General features: G+C 50.0%; 1 protein-coding gene across 1 annotated transcript in view; it reads left to right on the top strand.

Annotated features, from left to right (window-relative positions):
- The window catches only part of KIAA1755 (KIAA1755 ortholog), a 36,003-nt gene that overhangs the window by 4,186 nt on the left and 16,789 nt on the right, over positions 1-15,028 (top strand). Inside the window, 5 exon segments of the mRNA XM_070420307.1 lie at positions 8,795-8,992; positions 10,058-10,139; positions 10,142-11,398; positions 12,130-12,318; positions 13,758-13,881. Of these exon segments, the coding sequence (XP_070276408.1) occupies positions 8,795-8,992; positions 10,058-10,139; positions 10,142-11,398; positions 12,130-12,318; positions 13,758-13,881 (1,850 nt within the window).

Below are 15,028 nucleotides of genomic sequence, written 5' to 3'. Positions count from 1 at the left end.
TTGTTGCTTTGAGTGGAGCTCAGAGCCGCCATGGCAGGCAGGAAGCTTGGCTTCCTCCATCACTGGGGCAACCAAGCCTTTTGCTTGCTCCAGCTCCATGGCTGCTCGACGGCATCTTGGTTGGGTTAATTTGCATATAGTCGCTCTGATTGGCTGGTGGGCGTGGCTTAAGGCATAACAAAGGTACGGTCAATTTGCATATTTGTCTTTTATTAGTATAGAATAGTTTTAGGTGTACAGCATAGTGGTCAGATAATCATATACTTTACAAAGTGTTCCCCCTCATATTCCAGTACCTACCTGGTACCACACATACTTATTACAATATTATTGATTATTGATCACCTAGCCTCCCAACTCCCTTCCCATCTGGCAGCCATCAGTTTGTTCTCTGTATCTATGAACTTGTTCCTATTTTGTTTGCTCATTTATTTTGTTCTTTAGTGAAGAATTATTTTGTTTGTTCTTAAGTGGAGTCATATGGTATTTGTCTTTCTCTGTCTGACTTATTGCACTTAGCGTACTACCTTGAAGGAGAGGCTTTAGATGGCACTTAGATGAACATTTTTTATTTTACAGCTTTTCATCTTGATGAGTGTTAGGAAATAATCCAAATTAACATACACATGTGATCATAGATACAAATAAATGTATTTAAGTTGAAAATTAATTGACCAAAAGATGTTTGTGAAGTAAATAATAAACAATATTAAGTAAACAGTAAATGAGGACAGATGAATAGCAAGAAAAACTCACGCTCACAGCATGTGGGTGATGGTGAAGCCCTGGCTAGAGTATAAAGTGTGTTAGAAGAGTAGGAAAGGTATGCTGGGTGTAGACTGATGGGCCACCAATGCCAGGCTGAGCTGCTAGGCAGTGGGGAATCACTCAAGGCTGCTGGGCAGTAGAGGGTTACAAAGGCCACTGTGGTGGCCAATGGGAGCCTGGTGTGGTGTCAGGGAGCCTGGAGAAGAGGCAGAAGAGGTGGTAGTTATCTGTACAGGTTCATGCCCCAGCTCTACCATTAACTGGCAGTAGAGCCTATAAATGGGAATAAAAATACCCATTCAATAGGCTTGTTTGGAAGATGAAATAAAATAATATACGGGAAGTGCTTCGAATAGGCATGACATAGAAGGCTTGCTCAGTAAGAAGAAACTGTAGTTATAATTGTTATTGCCATGTAGTTTGGGTGAGAGATGGTGAACCCTAGGGCAGGGGCAAAAGGCTAGGAGAGAAAGGGATGAGCAAACACAAAACTAAGGCTCAGAGAGGTGAAGTGACCTGCTCAAGGGTACACCAACGGGACATGACAGGGCTGGGCTTGAACATGGGTAATCTGACACCCACTTGCTTCTCGGTTTACTGCAACTGGAATGTTTTTCCAGTTTCTGAAAGCTTTTTTTTTTTTTTTTTTTTTAATGAGAAGCCAATTCTCACTCATACCTCCACCCACACAAAAATAAGGATTTCGGGCAGAAGTTTTAGTTGGAAGTGAGCAAGAACTTTCTGGCAGCCAGAGCAACAGGATGCTGGCTTTAGAATCTCCAGCCTGGAGATTCAGAGGAGTGTCCCATGTAGTTGAGGCTGGTGGTCACAGCCTGACACCTACTGGGTGTATCTGGCTCACAGATGTGTTTGTTTTGGCCAACCTTTAAAAAATTGGGAGATTTTACTAAAATATCAATAGATCATAGGCTAAGGCAACCCTCCGCTAAAGCTGACGAGATGAGGCGTGTGCTTCAGGCCCCACTACTCCCTATTGCCTCCCAGACACCGAGGATGACTGCCGGGGCCATTCGCCAACGTGCTAGAAGGCCTGTCTTCGCACATTTGGCTCACTCTGGCTTCCACGTCACCTGTCAGGCCCCTTTAGGCATTTGCATTTGTGGCTGCTGGTTTAGGCTCTCCCTGGGCCTAATTATATCTGAATTCTAGAATGGTCCTGCTGGAAGGGCCCTTGGGGAGAGATAAACCCAATGCCCCCATTAAAAGATTTTTTTCATCAGTTGATTTTTAGAGTGAGAGGAAGGGAGAGAGGGAGAGAGAGAAACATCTATGTGAGAGCAAAACATCAATCCGCTGACTCCTGCATGCTCCCTACTGGGAATCAAGCCTGAAACCCAGGCATGTACCCTGACCCAGAATCAAACCTGCAACCTTTCCGTGCATGGGACAAAGCCCAACTAACTGAGCCATACCACCCGGGATACTAATGCCTACATTTTACACATCAGGAAACTGATACCCAGGTCACCCTGTGAGTCAAGGATGTAATCCCACCTCCCCTAGGCATTTCAGCCCTGGTGGGGAGCAGGCGTTGAGGGCAGCCTTAAGACACTGCCCACCTCAGCTTTTCTCAGTCCTCTCCCTTCCCAAGCTAGGAGGTGCCGATGCTAAGCGATACTAAAATTTTGCCTGTTGGAGCAAACGATAAACCTGGACATTTAAGAAAAGTTCAGCCACATCTCAGAAGGCCCAACTAACAACATCTGGTGAGACCATTTCAAAAGAGAACCAGTCTTAAAAACACACACCATCGCACTTGTATTTTCCCCCAACGATTATAAAAGTCCTATAAGCTGGTTACAGAATGTTTGGAAAATCCCGGGAAACTATGAAGAGAATAAAAATGGTGCCTCTCCCCTTCGCAGCCCTCAGGGGGAACCACCGTTAACACTCTTTGATGGTCTCTTGGCTCACACACGGTTTTCCAGAGTGGAGAGCAGACTGTGGGGATTTCTCTTTTAAAACATTCCAATAGTCAGAAGAGTGGCTCCTCCAGGGGTGGGGAGGCCGGGGAGGGGGCCTCTTTTTGGGGTGGTGGAAGTCCTGTTTATTGACGTGGGCAGTAGTCACAGGAGTATGTAACTACCCTGTGCACTTCATGTGTGTTTATTTTACTATATACAGATAATACTCAGGATTACAATCATAATAGAGGCTCATTACAAAGACATTGAGACAGAAGTATACAAAAACCTTCCTCTTCTCTCTCCCCTTGCCCAAATGGAACTGCTGGGGGTCCATTGGCTCCATACAAGATCCCCGTGTCAGTCCAGAAGGCCCGTGAGCATTGTTAGGCGCCAGCCCTGTGGGCTGGTTCGGCCTGTCCCCTTGGGGACTCCTTCTCCGGCCTGGGCTGCAGGGCGGGGCTGAGGCTGCACACCGCTCTGGCCCGTCTCCCTTCTTCCCTTCCAGCGTCACGCTGTCTCCTGCCTGGGCTCCTGCCGAGGAACAGTTAAAGGCCCAGCCGGGCTGCGCTCACGGAGAAGGAATGGAAACGGGTCGATTAAGTTTCATGGAAATCATTTTGAGGGGCCCACGTCTGGCCGGTGGTGTTTGGGTTCCTGTGGTCCCAGGCTGGGCTGCCAGGTCGATTGTGGATGGAGAGTCGCCAGCTTTCCTTCCTGCAGCCGCCTGGTCCCCTTCACGGCGTGCTTCTCCCAATACATGGACAGCTTATGAGCCCCTGGGGTTCAGGCTGTGGCAGGTAACGCTCTGGCCAAGAGCTCGGAGTCCTGTTAACTTGGAACATTCTTCCTCGTTACTGGCTGCCCCTTAAATGGTTACCGTGTGTGCAGGCAGCTGAGCCAACTTGTGAAAGCCAAGGGCGTCCCAGGCTGCGAGCCTTGGTCTGTGAGAGGCAAACAGCTTTTCCAGGGCCACGCGAAACAGCGCAGGAGGGGCCACTGGGAAGGCTACCCCTGAGGCTGGCGGCTGCTGGTGGCCCCAAGACAGACCAGCATAAGGACCGGAGAGGAGGGCACACTTGGTTGATCCAAACTTGGGTTGGATTCTGGCTCTGTCTTCTCTGTGGGAACTTGGGCAAAATCAGCCTCAGTTTCTTGATCTGAAAAATGGGATGTTTCTGCTTAGCCCCTAAGATCTCCCTGTGCCTAAGCAAGTGAGTATGAATAGAGGCCCTGGTGCATAGTAGACGTCTGGACACTGTTGTTATTCTTGGGGTGACGGTAAGTGGAAGGGACCAGGAGGGGGAAGATGTCTTTACACGGAGGCCAGGACTTGAGCTTCATCTGACAGGATGAGTAAAAATAAGTAACTAATAACAGTAGCAGCAGCAGCATCACCTTTTACTTTTCCCAAGATCCCCTACATCTGTTATCTTGTATCTCCAGGTTAACCTCTAAGCGAGACAGGATAAGAACTAGAATCCCTACTTACAGATTTGGAAACTGAGGCACATCAAGGAAGAGATGGTTTAGCTCATTGCTTCCAGAGGTTGGCATGCAGACCACAGCTGGGACACAGACTGGAACTAAATGACATGGAGTGGTGTGTCGAGAGTCGGTCCCTTCTGAATTCTCTGATCTCCTGAGGACCCAGAGAGAACTCTGCCTGTCTTTTACCACCTTCCTAATGCAGGACAACTTTTTTTTGGAAGAGAGAAAATTATTGAGCCTTTAGGAAGTGACCAGCTGTCTCTAGAATTTAATGGCAGTATTTGTTTTCATTATTTTTTTTTTCTTTTAAAAAATATTTTCTAGCCCTGTGGTTCAGTTGATTGGAGTGTTGTCCCATTTCCTGGTCAGGGCACATGCCCAGGTTGTGGGTTCAATTGTCAATTGGGTTGTGTGCAGGAGGCGACCGATCAATGTTTCTCTTTCACATCAATGTTTCTCTCCCTTTCTCTCCAAACTCAATAAAACAACAACAAAAACATATCCTCAGGTGAGGATTTAAAATTTTTAAATAATTTATAGAAATAGAGCAGTAAAATAATTTTACATAAGAACTATTTATTATTTAGTTGTTATAATATTTATATAAGTATATTTATATAAGATATATACTATAGCTATTATAATAATAAATATAAACATATTTATATAAATAAAATAATATAAAAACCACCCAATGCATTGCTGGTTTATTTTTGGAGTTTCATTGTATTTATGCCAGTTGATACAGATTTTTCCATTTAAAGTGATGACAAAATAATAACTGTAATATGAACACAAAAGTAGCAGTGATGGCTGTTGCTTAATGAGCGCTTACTAGGTGGCCATCCCATGCAGAGAATATGTTTATTTTATCATTGAATCTCCTTCAACTCTTTTAGGCAGGTACAATTTTACCCATGAGGAAATTGAGGCAGAGAAGAGTTAAAAAAAAAACACACACAAAAAAAACTTGCCAGGTCACATGACCAGTAAGTGGCAGAGCCAGAACTTGAACGTGGGCAATCTGGCTGCATTCTCATAACCAGTATGGTGACACAGAGTCTCCATTTAAAATACAATTATGCAAGTCTTTAAAAAGTGAGTGGGTTTGGAAAAAAACAGTAAGTGCTAATAGTAAAAATGGCTAGCATATGCTAACATTCATGAAGGTGACCGTGAACGACTAAAGTTCCAAAAACAAAATGAAACAAACTTAGGCCAACTCCATGTGCACACGAGGAAAGAGGCCCAGAGAAGGAAGGCAGCTGCCCCGGGTGGCACAGTGATATGGAACCCGGGGGCCAATGCCCCAGGGAAGGCGGGTGGTGTCGGGAGGGCCTGTGGCGGGGGACGTGCTGCTTGATTGACTTAGTGTGTCTGTGCTCATGGATATGAGACGTGGTCCTCTAACTCCCTATTCCCGCTCCCACCGCGATCATTAGGAGTGCAGGGACTCGGGGTGAATAACTGTTGGAGCTTAGCCTTGCTTGGGGGAGCATTGGAAGAGTGTAAGGTCAATGCCCTTCTCTGCTGCCAATTTCTTTGCAAGAGGGCTAATAAACAACCTTCCCTTTGGTCCAGCAGGAGTAGCCGGGCGGGTGGCTGACGGTGTAGAGGCTACAGGTTGGGGAGTTGGAGGAACAGGGATCGCCAGGGGAGGGGTAGGTGGTGGTGCTTGTGGCTTTAAATCAGTTACTCCAGTTGGCCTATAGTCAGCAAATGCTGGTATATCTGCCTCTTTTTCTACAATGATACAGAGTGGTGTTCCTAAAGGGACACCAGGTCAGATGAGCCAACCAGTCTGCCAAATTAAAGGCCCTCCTCCCCCTCAGTGTGAAAACACCCCCTCCTGGGCATGTGCACTTTCGGCATCAGGTACCTGAGCTTACTACCAGGACAGTGCCAGGTGCCTCTTTCCTGCAGAGCGGGGGCTGTAGGCGTCCACTCATTCATTCTACAAGCAGTGATGGGCTGTCTGGTGCCCAGCACTGTGTGGGCACTGAAGACACAGCAGTGACACTGACATCTGTCTAAATGCCCTGGGCTAGTGTTCCCTGTTTTACAGCCCCCTGGCATCTTGCTGGGCTCGAGAAATGCCATCTTCCTCCTCCTCTAAGGCCCAGTGTTATTTCCCTGTCTCCAGGGACCCCTACTATATACATGATGATTCTTATTTATTCTCCTCTTCCTATACATTCCTCGATAGATGGTCTCGGAGCTGGGGTGCCCAGAATGGCCTCCATATGCTTCTCAAAGGTTGAAAATCATATCCATGGATTCTGTTATTGTATCTGGATGGAAACCTCTGGCCTTGTCCAACTTGCCTATGTTACAGATGGAAAAACTGTGGTTGAGAGGGGAACATTTTGTTCCATTTTCTACAACATTTACTGAGCACCTATTTTGTGCCAGGGACTGAAGACCCTAGAGCAGTGGTTCTCAACCTTCTGGCCCTTTAAATACAGTTCCTCATGATGTGACCCAACCATAAAATTATTTTCTTTGCTACTTCATAACTGTAATGTTGCTACTGTTATGAATCGTAATGTAAATATCTGATATGCAGGATGGTCTTAGGCGACCCCTGTGAAAGGGTCGTTCGACCGCCAAAGGGGTCGCGACCCACAGCTTGAGAACCGCTGCCCTAGAGCAATAGGAGCCAGTGCCTGCTGTGTCAGTTTCTATTGCTGCTGAAGCAAATGATCACAAACGTAGTAACTTAAAGCAACGAGAGTCAGTTGTCTTGCAGTTCTATAGAGCAGAAGTCCAACGGGGGTCTCCCTGGGCTCACATCAGGCGTTGGCAGGCTGCATTCTTTCCCGGAGCCTCTTGAGAGAACCTGCTGTGTTTTCCAGCCCCTAAGAGCCATCCCCATTCCTTGCCTCTTTCTCCATTTTCAAAGCCAGCAGCGTCGCATCTCTCTGATCCTTCTTCCATAGTCACATTTCCCTCTGGCTCCTGCCTCTTCTGTGCCTTCCTGCACTTTTAAGGACCTTTGTGATTGGATTGAGCTCATCTGGATAATCTCCTTATTTTAGATCAGCTGATCATCAACTTTCATTTCATCTGCAGCATTCGTTCCTCTTTGCCCTATAAGGTAACATGTTCACAGGTTCCAGAGACTAGGCTATGGGCATCTTAGGGGACCCTCATTCTGCTTACCATTCCTGTTCTCAGGGAGCCTGGAGTCCATTGAGAGAGTCAACAATCAGTGTGGGAATTGCTATGACAGGGGCATCGTAGAAGCCCAGAAAAGGGGACACCTGACCCAGGGGGGGTACGGTGGGCGGGGGAGGGGTCAGAGAAAATCTCCTGGAAGAAATGACGGTGGACTTGAATCTTGAAGGATGAGAAGGAGTTAGCCAGATGAAGAGGGAACAGAAGTGGAAGGCATCCTGGGGGAAGGAACAGCATGTGCAAAGGCCTGGAGGTGAGCGAGGGAACGCATGTGCCATCGTGGCTGAAGCATGAGAGGGGCAGTGAGGCTGGAGGGGAGACCAGAGAGGCGCACAGTGGCAAGATCACGGAGGGTCTGGATGCCTGGAGGCTGATGGTTTCTGAAGGCAATGGGGAACCTTTAAGGTTTTGAGCAGGAGATTGAGGAGGTCAGGCTTGCATTTGAGAAAGTCGGGGGTCCTGGTAGAGTGGCTAGAAGTGAGGCTGACTAAAGGTTGGAAGCCAATGAGAAGGTGATTCAATGGTGATGGGGACCTGGATCAGGGCAGGGTCAGGGGAGCAGAACAGAGCAGAGCGGGTGTGTTGGTGAGCTGTTGGAGGCAAGAAGACTGTACAGGTCATGGCCGAGGGCTGTTTGTGGGCAGGGGAGGCAGGTGGAGGGGGCAGCATGATAAGCAGACTTCTTGGCCTAGCAGCTGATTGGATGGTGGGCTCATTGCTGATGTGGGGACACAGTGGGGAGTGGGGGGGGAGGAGTAGGTTAAGGAAGGTACTGAGTTGAGTTTAATATGTTGATGGTCTGTGTCTGATAGACCTCTAGGGGAGGTGTCCAGAAAGCAGCTGGATATACGAATCTGGGACTCATATGTTAATTATATAGACTTGTGTCAATTAGTTATTGCTGTGTAACAAACCACCCCAAAACTCAGTAGTAAAAAACAGCCACTTATTATCACTCAGGCACTTGCATACTGACTGGGGTTGTCTGATCTAGGCTCAGATTCACTGGTAGCTCAGCTTCAAAATGCAGGTCTGCAGGTCATCCAGGTGGTGGGATTGGGGGATGCTGACCTCTCCTTTCCCTCTGACCCTGACCTGGATGCCTGCCTTCATACCTCCATTCCACATTGGACTAGAGAATGACGTTTGAGCAAAGACCTGCAGGAAGTGAAGCAATGAGGATGTCTTGAGGAAGAGTATTCTAGGCAGAGGGAACGGCCGGTACAAAGGCTTGGAGGTGGGATGGTCGCCAGTGGAGGAACAGGAAGGAAGCCAGTGTAGCTGGAGGAGGTGAGTGAGGGGAAGGAGCAGGAGAGGAGGTCAGAGAGTTACAGGGGCCTTAGTCATATGGGGCCTGGAAGGTCATGGGAAGTGGCTTCTACCCTTGTAATTACTGCTACTATCCCTTTTATCCTCTTCTCCTGTCCCCCCAGGATCCTCCATCCCTGGACGCAGCCATCCAGAACGCCCTGGCAGGCCTCTACCCTCCTTTTGAGGCCACAGCGCCCACTGTCCTGGGGCAGGTGTTCCACCTCCTGGACGCTGACTTCCGGGGGGACGGGCTGAGCTTCCTCCTGGATTTCCTGATCCCTGCCAAGCGCCTATGTGAGCAAGTCCGAGAAGCAGCCTGTGTAAGTCCCAAAGGCTGCCCTCCAAATGGAGCAGGAGGGCCGCTGGCCCTTTACTCTCTGACATCCAGGAGCCTGTTGTGTTTGCACTTTCACTGGCAGGGAGGAAGGCGTGGATAAAGGGTCGTGTGGGTTCCCTGGCCCCCAGGAGCCTGCCTTGGGGTTGGCATTGTGGGCATTGCCAGGCTGCCTTGGCTGAAGTAGAACAGCTTCAATAGAAATAGCAGAGAATGTTCCAGACCTTCCCTGAAGCCCTTGAGGCCTTTCTTCCCAGATCCCTTCAAACCCAGATCTCAGGGAAGCAGCTCCTGAGGCAAAACGGAAAGAAAAGTGTGTTAGGCAGGACTCATTGACTGCAAATGATGGGTCCTTCCTCAGATAGGGACAGGGTGCTCTGGCCTCTGACCCAAATTTATCCACCGATCAATTTCCTTAAGGACCTTCTGTCTCCGTCTCTGCTTCTCCTTGCTTGCCAGCGTCATTCTTAGAGGCTAAGTGTTCCCGCAAGGCTGGAGACCAGGACCGCTCTGGGTTCAAACCATCTCCTGGAGGGGAAGATGAATTCTTTCCCATCAGCTGCAGATAGAAAAATTGCAAGGAAGGATCCTGATTGGCCAGGCTTGGGTCCTATGTCCATCCCTGGACCAATCACAGCGGCCAGATTATATAAGATTATCGGGGAGGGCTCAGCCTTGATAGATGGGGAGGAGAAGGGAGCATGAGTCAGTAGGGCAATCCTCATGGGTAATGGACTTGCTAACTAGTGCCTAGAACTCAAGCTTTTCTCCCTTGGACCAGTAGGTTAGCAAGTATCTTTAAGGTCAGGGCCAGGACCAGGGTGAGACAAGAGGCATCGAAGGTACATGTCAGAGGCACTCACTCTCAGGGCTGTGCGACCTGTAGGACCCTGACAGCGGGGCTTCCTTAGATGCTACATCCTCGGCACCTCTCTGGCCTCACCTTAGCCCCCAACCTGTTCGAGATTCCTTCTTGGAGAGGAAAGGGAGCAGATCCACAGGTGGGGTTTTCAGGGTCAGGTTCTCTGACATCATCCCCTTCTCTCTGCAGGCCCCCTATACACACTGCCTCTTCCTGCATCAGGGCTGGCCGCTGTGCCTGCAGGACAAGGTTGTGGTCCACCTGGCCCCCCTCATCCCCTCTTATTGCGCCAGAGTGACTTCTACCTTCAAGTTGAGCCTCAGGAGGAGCAGTCTGTCTGCATCATGATCAAGTGCCTCTCATTAGACCTCCGCACAGTGGACACGAAGCCTGTTCCCGTGTCATCCTACCCGACACTGTTCACCCAAGGGTGGCTGGAGGCCTTCAACAATGACTTTGAGGGAAGTCCCCTACATAACTGCCTGGTAGCTTCAGAAGAGGGGATTGTTCCTGTGCCCTGGACCAAGATAACCAGCCCAGAGTTTGTGGATGACAAACCCCAAGCAGTGACTGTTCTCTCCCCGGCCTGGGGTTCCCTTCAATTAGAGGCATTGGATTTGAGTGGCCCCCAAGAGCTGCACCAGGCCAGGTCTCCAGGCCTGCTTGGCCAGAGCTTGGCCAAGGGTAAAGACAAGACATATGAGATTAAGTACCCCAGACTTATCAAGGTGGAGCAAGCCAGGCCTGGGGAGGTGGCCTTCAGGATGGGCGATGTGGCCAGCCAGAACTTAGAGGGAGAGTATGTGGCTCTCCTGGACTTTTCCCAAGAGAGCAGAGGAGAGCCTGTGAGTAGGGAGGTGGACACATCCCGTGGGTGTCCTATTGGGGCACTGGAGGAGCTATCTGGAACTAAAGAAATCCCTTTGTCCCAAAGGATGCTGCCTCTCTCAGGGACCAGTGGGGGGCCTCCCCTGGGAAAGTGTGCTCGTGCAAAGCCAGCAAGCTTGGAGGAAGATCCCTGCGTTTTGAGCTTGAAGAGAAAGGTCAACCATAAAGCCCCCTCCCACAACTTAGAGCGCCAGCCCCAGGAGCCCTACCTCAACGTCCTTGAGAACCCACTGCACTGTGCCTCTGGCCTCAGAACAGATGTCTCAGAAGAGTCAGCTGCCTCCAAGAGGCAGGGACCTCTGGGAAACCCAGAGAATGTGGTCCAGCTCAGGCCTGGGCAAAAACAAGCATCCTGTCCCCAGCTGTGCCCAGCTTCTCCTCCTGCTGCGCCAGCCCTTGAGACCAAGATGGGAGAGAGGACCAAACAGGGAAGTGGGAAACTTCCCAAGCCCATGATTGGCCCTGGTCGAAACACCTCCGCTTCCAGATCCCCATCTCTTGGACTCAAATTCTCATTCTTGAAGGGGCAGAGGCAAGCTCCCGTGCCCCCAGAGAGAGCCTCGCTCCAGCATGACGGGCCCTGGAAGGTCTTGTGTTCACTCTACTCTCCCAAACCCAACCGAGCCAAGTGCTTGGAGAAAGGTAAGGTGTCCACTTGTAGAGCTGGACAGGGGAACTCTTCTCTGACCAGATCTGGTGACAAGGTGGTGCAGGCTGTTAGGGACAGAGAGCCACCTGGCTGCTCAGTCTCAGCAGTTCAGAGAACCAGGTGGAATGTTAAGAGGCTTGAAGGCTTTGGTTCTGGAATTGAGCAAGAGGTTATGACTATGTTTTGATGGCTTGAGTCCACACTCCAGGTTGGGTGACCTCGGTCAAGGACTTCATTTCTCCAAGTTCAGTTCTCCCTCTCTGAGCAATGGGATCTCACCTGCCTCACAGAGTTGGGTTTTTTGTTTGTTTGTTTGTTTGTTTGTTTGAAATATATTTTTATTGGTTTCAGAGAGGAAGGGAGAGGGAGAGAGAGATAGAAACATCAATGATGAGAGTCATTGATCGGCTGCTTCCTGCAAGCCCCACACTGGGGATCGAGCTGCAACCGGGGGCCTATGCTCTGACCGGGAATTATACCATGACCTCCTGGTTCACAGGTTGACGCTCACTCATTGAGTCATGCCAGCCGGGCATCACAGAGTTGTTTTGAGGTTCAAAGAGACATCAGAAGGCAGGAGCTTTGCACAATGCCTGGCACACAGTGGGGATCAATAGTTGTAAGCTATCATTCTCAGTCAGAAGGACATTCCTCTCCCCCCCCACCCACCGGGAAAATCCATCTTCTGCTTAACACCCTTTCCTTTGTTGTTGCTTTTCCCCAGCTGGAACAACTCAGACCAAAACATCTGGCCCCGCTGCTGACTCAGGCCCACCGGCTGGAGGAAAGGCTGGTTTCCCAGAAGCTTCTACAGAAAGAGGCCCCACTCTGGATGAGGAGCCACCAGGGCCCGAGCCCAGCATCAGGGCTCTGAGTATGGAGATCATCCACTCCCGGATAGCGTGCCTGCCAGGTCCTCAGGATTATAGGGGCAGGTGGAGGGGGAGGGTATGTGGGGGGGGGGGGGGTGAGGTCCCTGGGCATCCTCAGATGTTGGTGGGTCTGGGGGAAGACATGGAAAGCTCTGGAGACCTGTGTTCTGGACCGAGCCTCAGTTTTCTCATCTTTCCAATGAAGATGTTGGATTATACAGAGTGGGGCAAAAGTAGATTTACAGTTGTTCATATGGAAAATAATACAATAATTAATAAATAGTAATACAAAAATAGACTCTGTGTCTCATGTACTCACAACTGTAAACCTACCTCTGCCCCACCCTGCATAAAAGCAATTTCTAGGTATCCATCCAAATATTCATCCATCCATCCACCTAACCACCCACTCACCCACTCACCCATCTATCCATCAAATATCCATCCACCCACCTATCCATCCATCCATCCATCCGTCCGTCCGTCCGTCCATCCATCCATCCATCCATCCTTCCACCCACCCATTCATCTACTCATGTACATACATTCTACTTTCAACAAGGCAGGGAAGGTGTTTGTCTTAGATCAGATTCCCTAGAAACTGAGCCAGAGACAGCAATCCTATTGAAGGTTACTCTCAGAAGGGGAGTAGGGGAAGCAGGTCAGGGTGGGGGAGGAGCTAAGCAAGGATGTGGCCTGATCCCACAGAGCTGGTTCCATCTTAAGGTGCAGGCAACTGGCCATTTGTGCGGGCATCTGTTAGTCATCAACCCAGGCTGATCCTGGGATGGGAGGCAGGATGAGCCCAGGCTCCGGTTCAGCCGAGGGCACGTCTTCAGAGAAGAGGGCATCTGTGAGCCATTTACAGCCTATACGTTTGGCTGTGGGAAGATGAGTGCCCTGACTTGATGAGGGGGTCTGGGCGGGGCGTTAACAGCATCCAGCACAGAGGGCATTATCATTTCTGTTTAATATTTGTTCACCTTTGCAATTAGTATTTGCTGAACACCTGCTGTGCGTCAGGCCCTGAGCTTAGCACTGAGGACTCAGCAGGGAGCAAGTCTGATGTGTTCTCTGCTCTCAAAAAGTCTATATTCTAGTGGTGGAGAAAATTCAACAGGTTACTACAACAATGTAGAAAAACTTGTTATGATGGGGCCATACAGGAGACTGTGGGAGGACAGATTCCATGAGCTTTACCTCCAGGGTGCCCAGGACAGAGGGAGTCCAGAGGAGGCGAGGCTACTGCTGCATGGAGGAGGAATTCAGGGATGACTTTTCTGAGGAAGTGGCTTTTGAGCTGGGTTTTGAAGGATGAATAAGAGTTTAGAATTAAGGGATGGGGTGGGGGTAGGGGTGGGGATAGAGGTGGGGGTAGGAAGGGACCAGTGTGGGCAAAGGCCTGGAGGCCACAGAGAGGTCCCCATAGAGAAGGTTGCACCGAAGTTCTCACTGCACATGTATGTCCCCTCTCCTCCAGGTGGTCGGGACAGGGCTGGGCGGCCCCTGCTTCTGGTGTCAAGCCCCCAGGGGGCCTGGGAGGCACCATGGTGCACAGCCTCAGAGGTCACCAAGCTGCTTTCCTACCTGTGCACTGTCCCCAGGTAAGAGTCTGGGCTGGTTGGCCGCTCCATCCTTCCAACCTCTCAGCCCAAGGCCTAGGACAAGGCACCCAGTGGAGAGACACCATACCCTTCCATCCAGTCATCTGTTCCCAGAGCCAGTCCCCAGATGGTGGAGACAAAGCAGGACACACTTAGTCCCCGCCAGCGGGATCCCAGGCTGATCAGGGAGACAGATGATGTGCCAAAAAACCGAACCATGGGCAAGCAATTCTCAGGAGCATTAGTGTGGCGAAGGAACCAGAGGGCTGTTGTAGGTCAGTGGTTTTCAAACTCGAGCTTGCATCAGAGCCCCCTGAGGGGCTGCTAAAACAGTGCCGAGGCCCACCTCCAGAGTTTCTGATTCAGTAAGTCTGGGGAGGGGCCTGAGAATTTGCACGTCTAACAAGCTTTCTGATAATCCTGATGCTGCTGGACTGTGAACCACCTTTTGAGGATCACGGTTGTAGAGTGAGAGGGGTGAGTGTACTAATTCCAATTGGAACATCAGGGAAGGCTTCCCTGAGGAGGTGGTGATTGAGAGCTGACATCTGAATTATAAATATTTGTTGAACAAATGGAGGGCAACTGAGTAAATGAATGAATAAATGAATGAGGGAGTGAAAGAATGAATGAGTGAGTGAGTGAGTGATGAGTGACCCAGGCTGATTTCTAACCTCCCACTCCACCATTTGGACTTCATGTTGGACTGGCTAGGGAAGAGGTACCATCCTTTCCTCTGAGTCCCAGCCCCAGTCAGATGGTCTCAAAAGTGATGTTTGCTCAGGGCTATGATTATTGACCCCAACCCAACCTAGAGGTTCTGCTGCTAGGAGTGGGGGTGGAGGGACTGATGGAACCTTCTCCATGCATTCCACCCCATGGGAGGCACCACCTCCACCAGCTGGCCACTGAGATTTTTCTTCCTTTTGTCCAAGGTGGAGTGGCTATTCTGACCTGACAGAGAGATGGGACCCCCTTTTCAGTGCTGAGAAGTGGCCAGTGTGCTACACAAAACCCTGGCATCCCACTAACTTGCTGTGTGGTCTGGGGGCAGTAACCTCCCCTCTCTGAGGCTCACCTGAAAAAAAAGGGGGAAGGACCAAGTGTGGGCACAAGAGGTGGGGGTGAGCTGCAATGTAAACTGAGA

This window comes from Myotis yumanensis, unplaced genomic scaffold, assembly GCF_028538775.1.
Source record: "Myotis yumanensis isolate MYYU_CA2020_CCGP unplaced genomic scaffold, mMyoYum1.0.hap1 SCAF_7, whole genome shotgun sequence".
In the NCBI taxonomy this organism is placed as follows: Eukaryota; Metazoa; Chordata; class Mammalia; order Chiroptera; family Vespertilionidae; genus Myotis; species Myotis yumanensis.
Note: the sequence above shows the minus strand (reverse complement) of the source record. Positions and strands in the feature narration are given on the sequence as shown.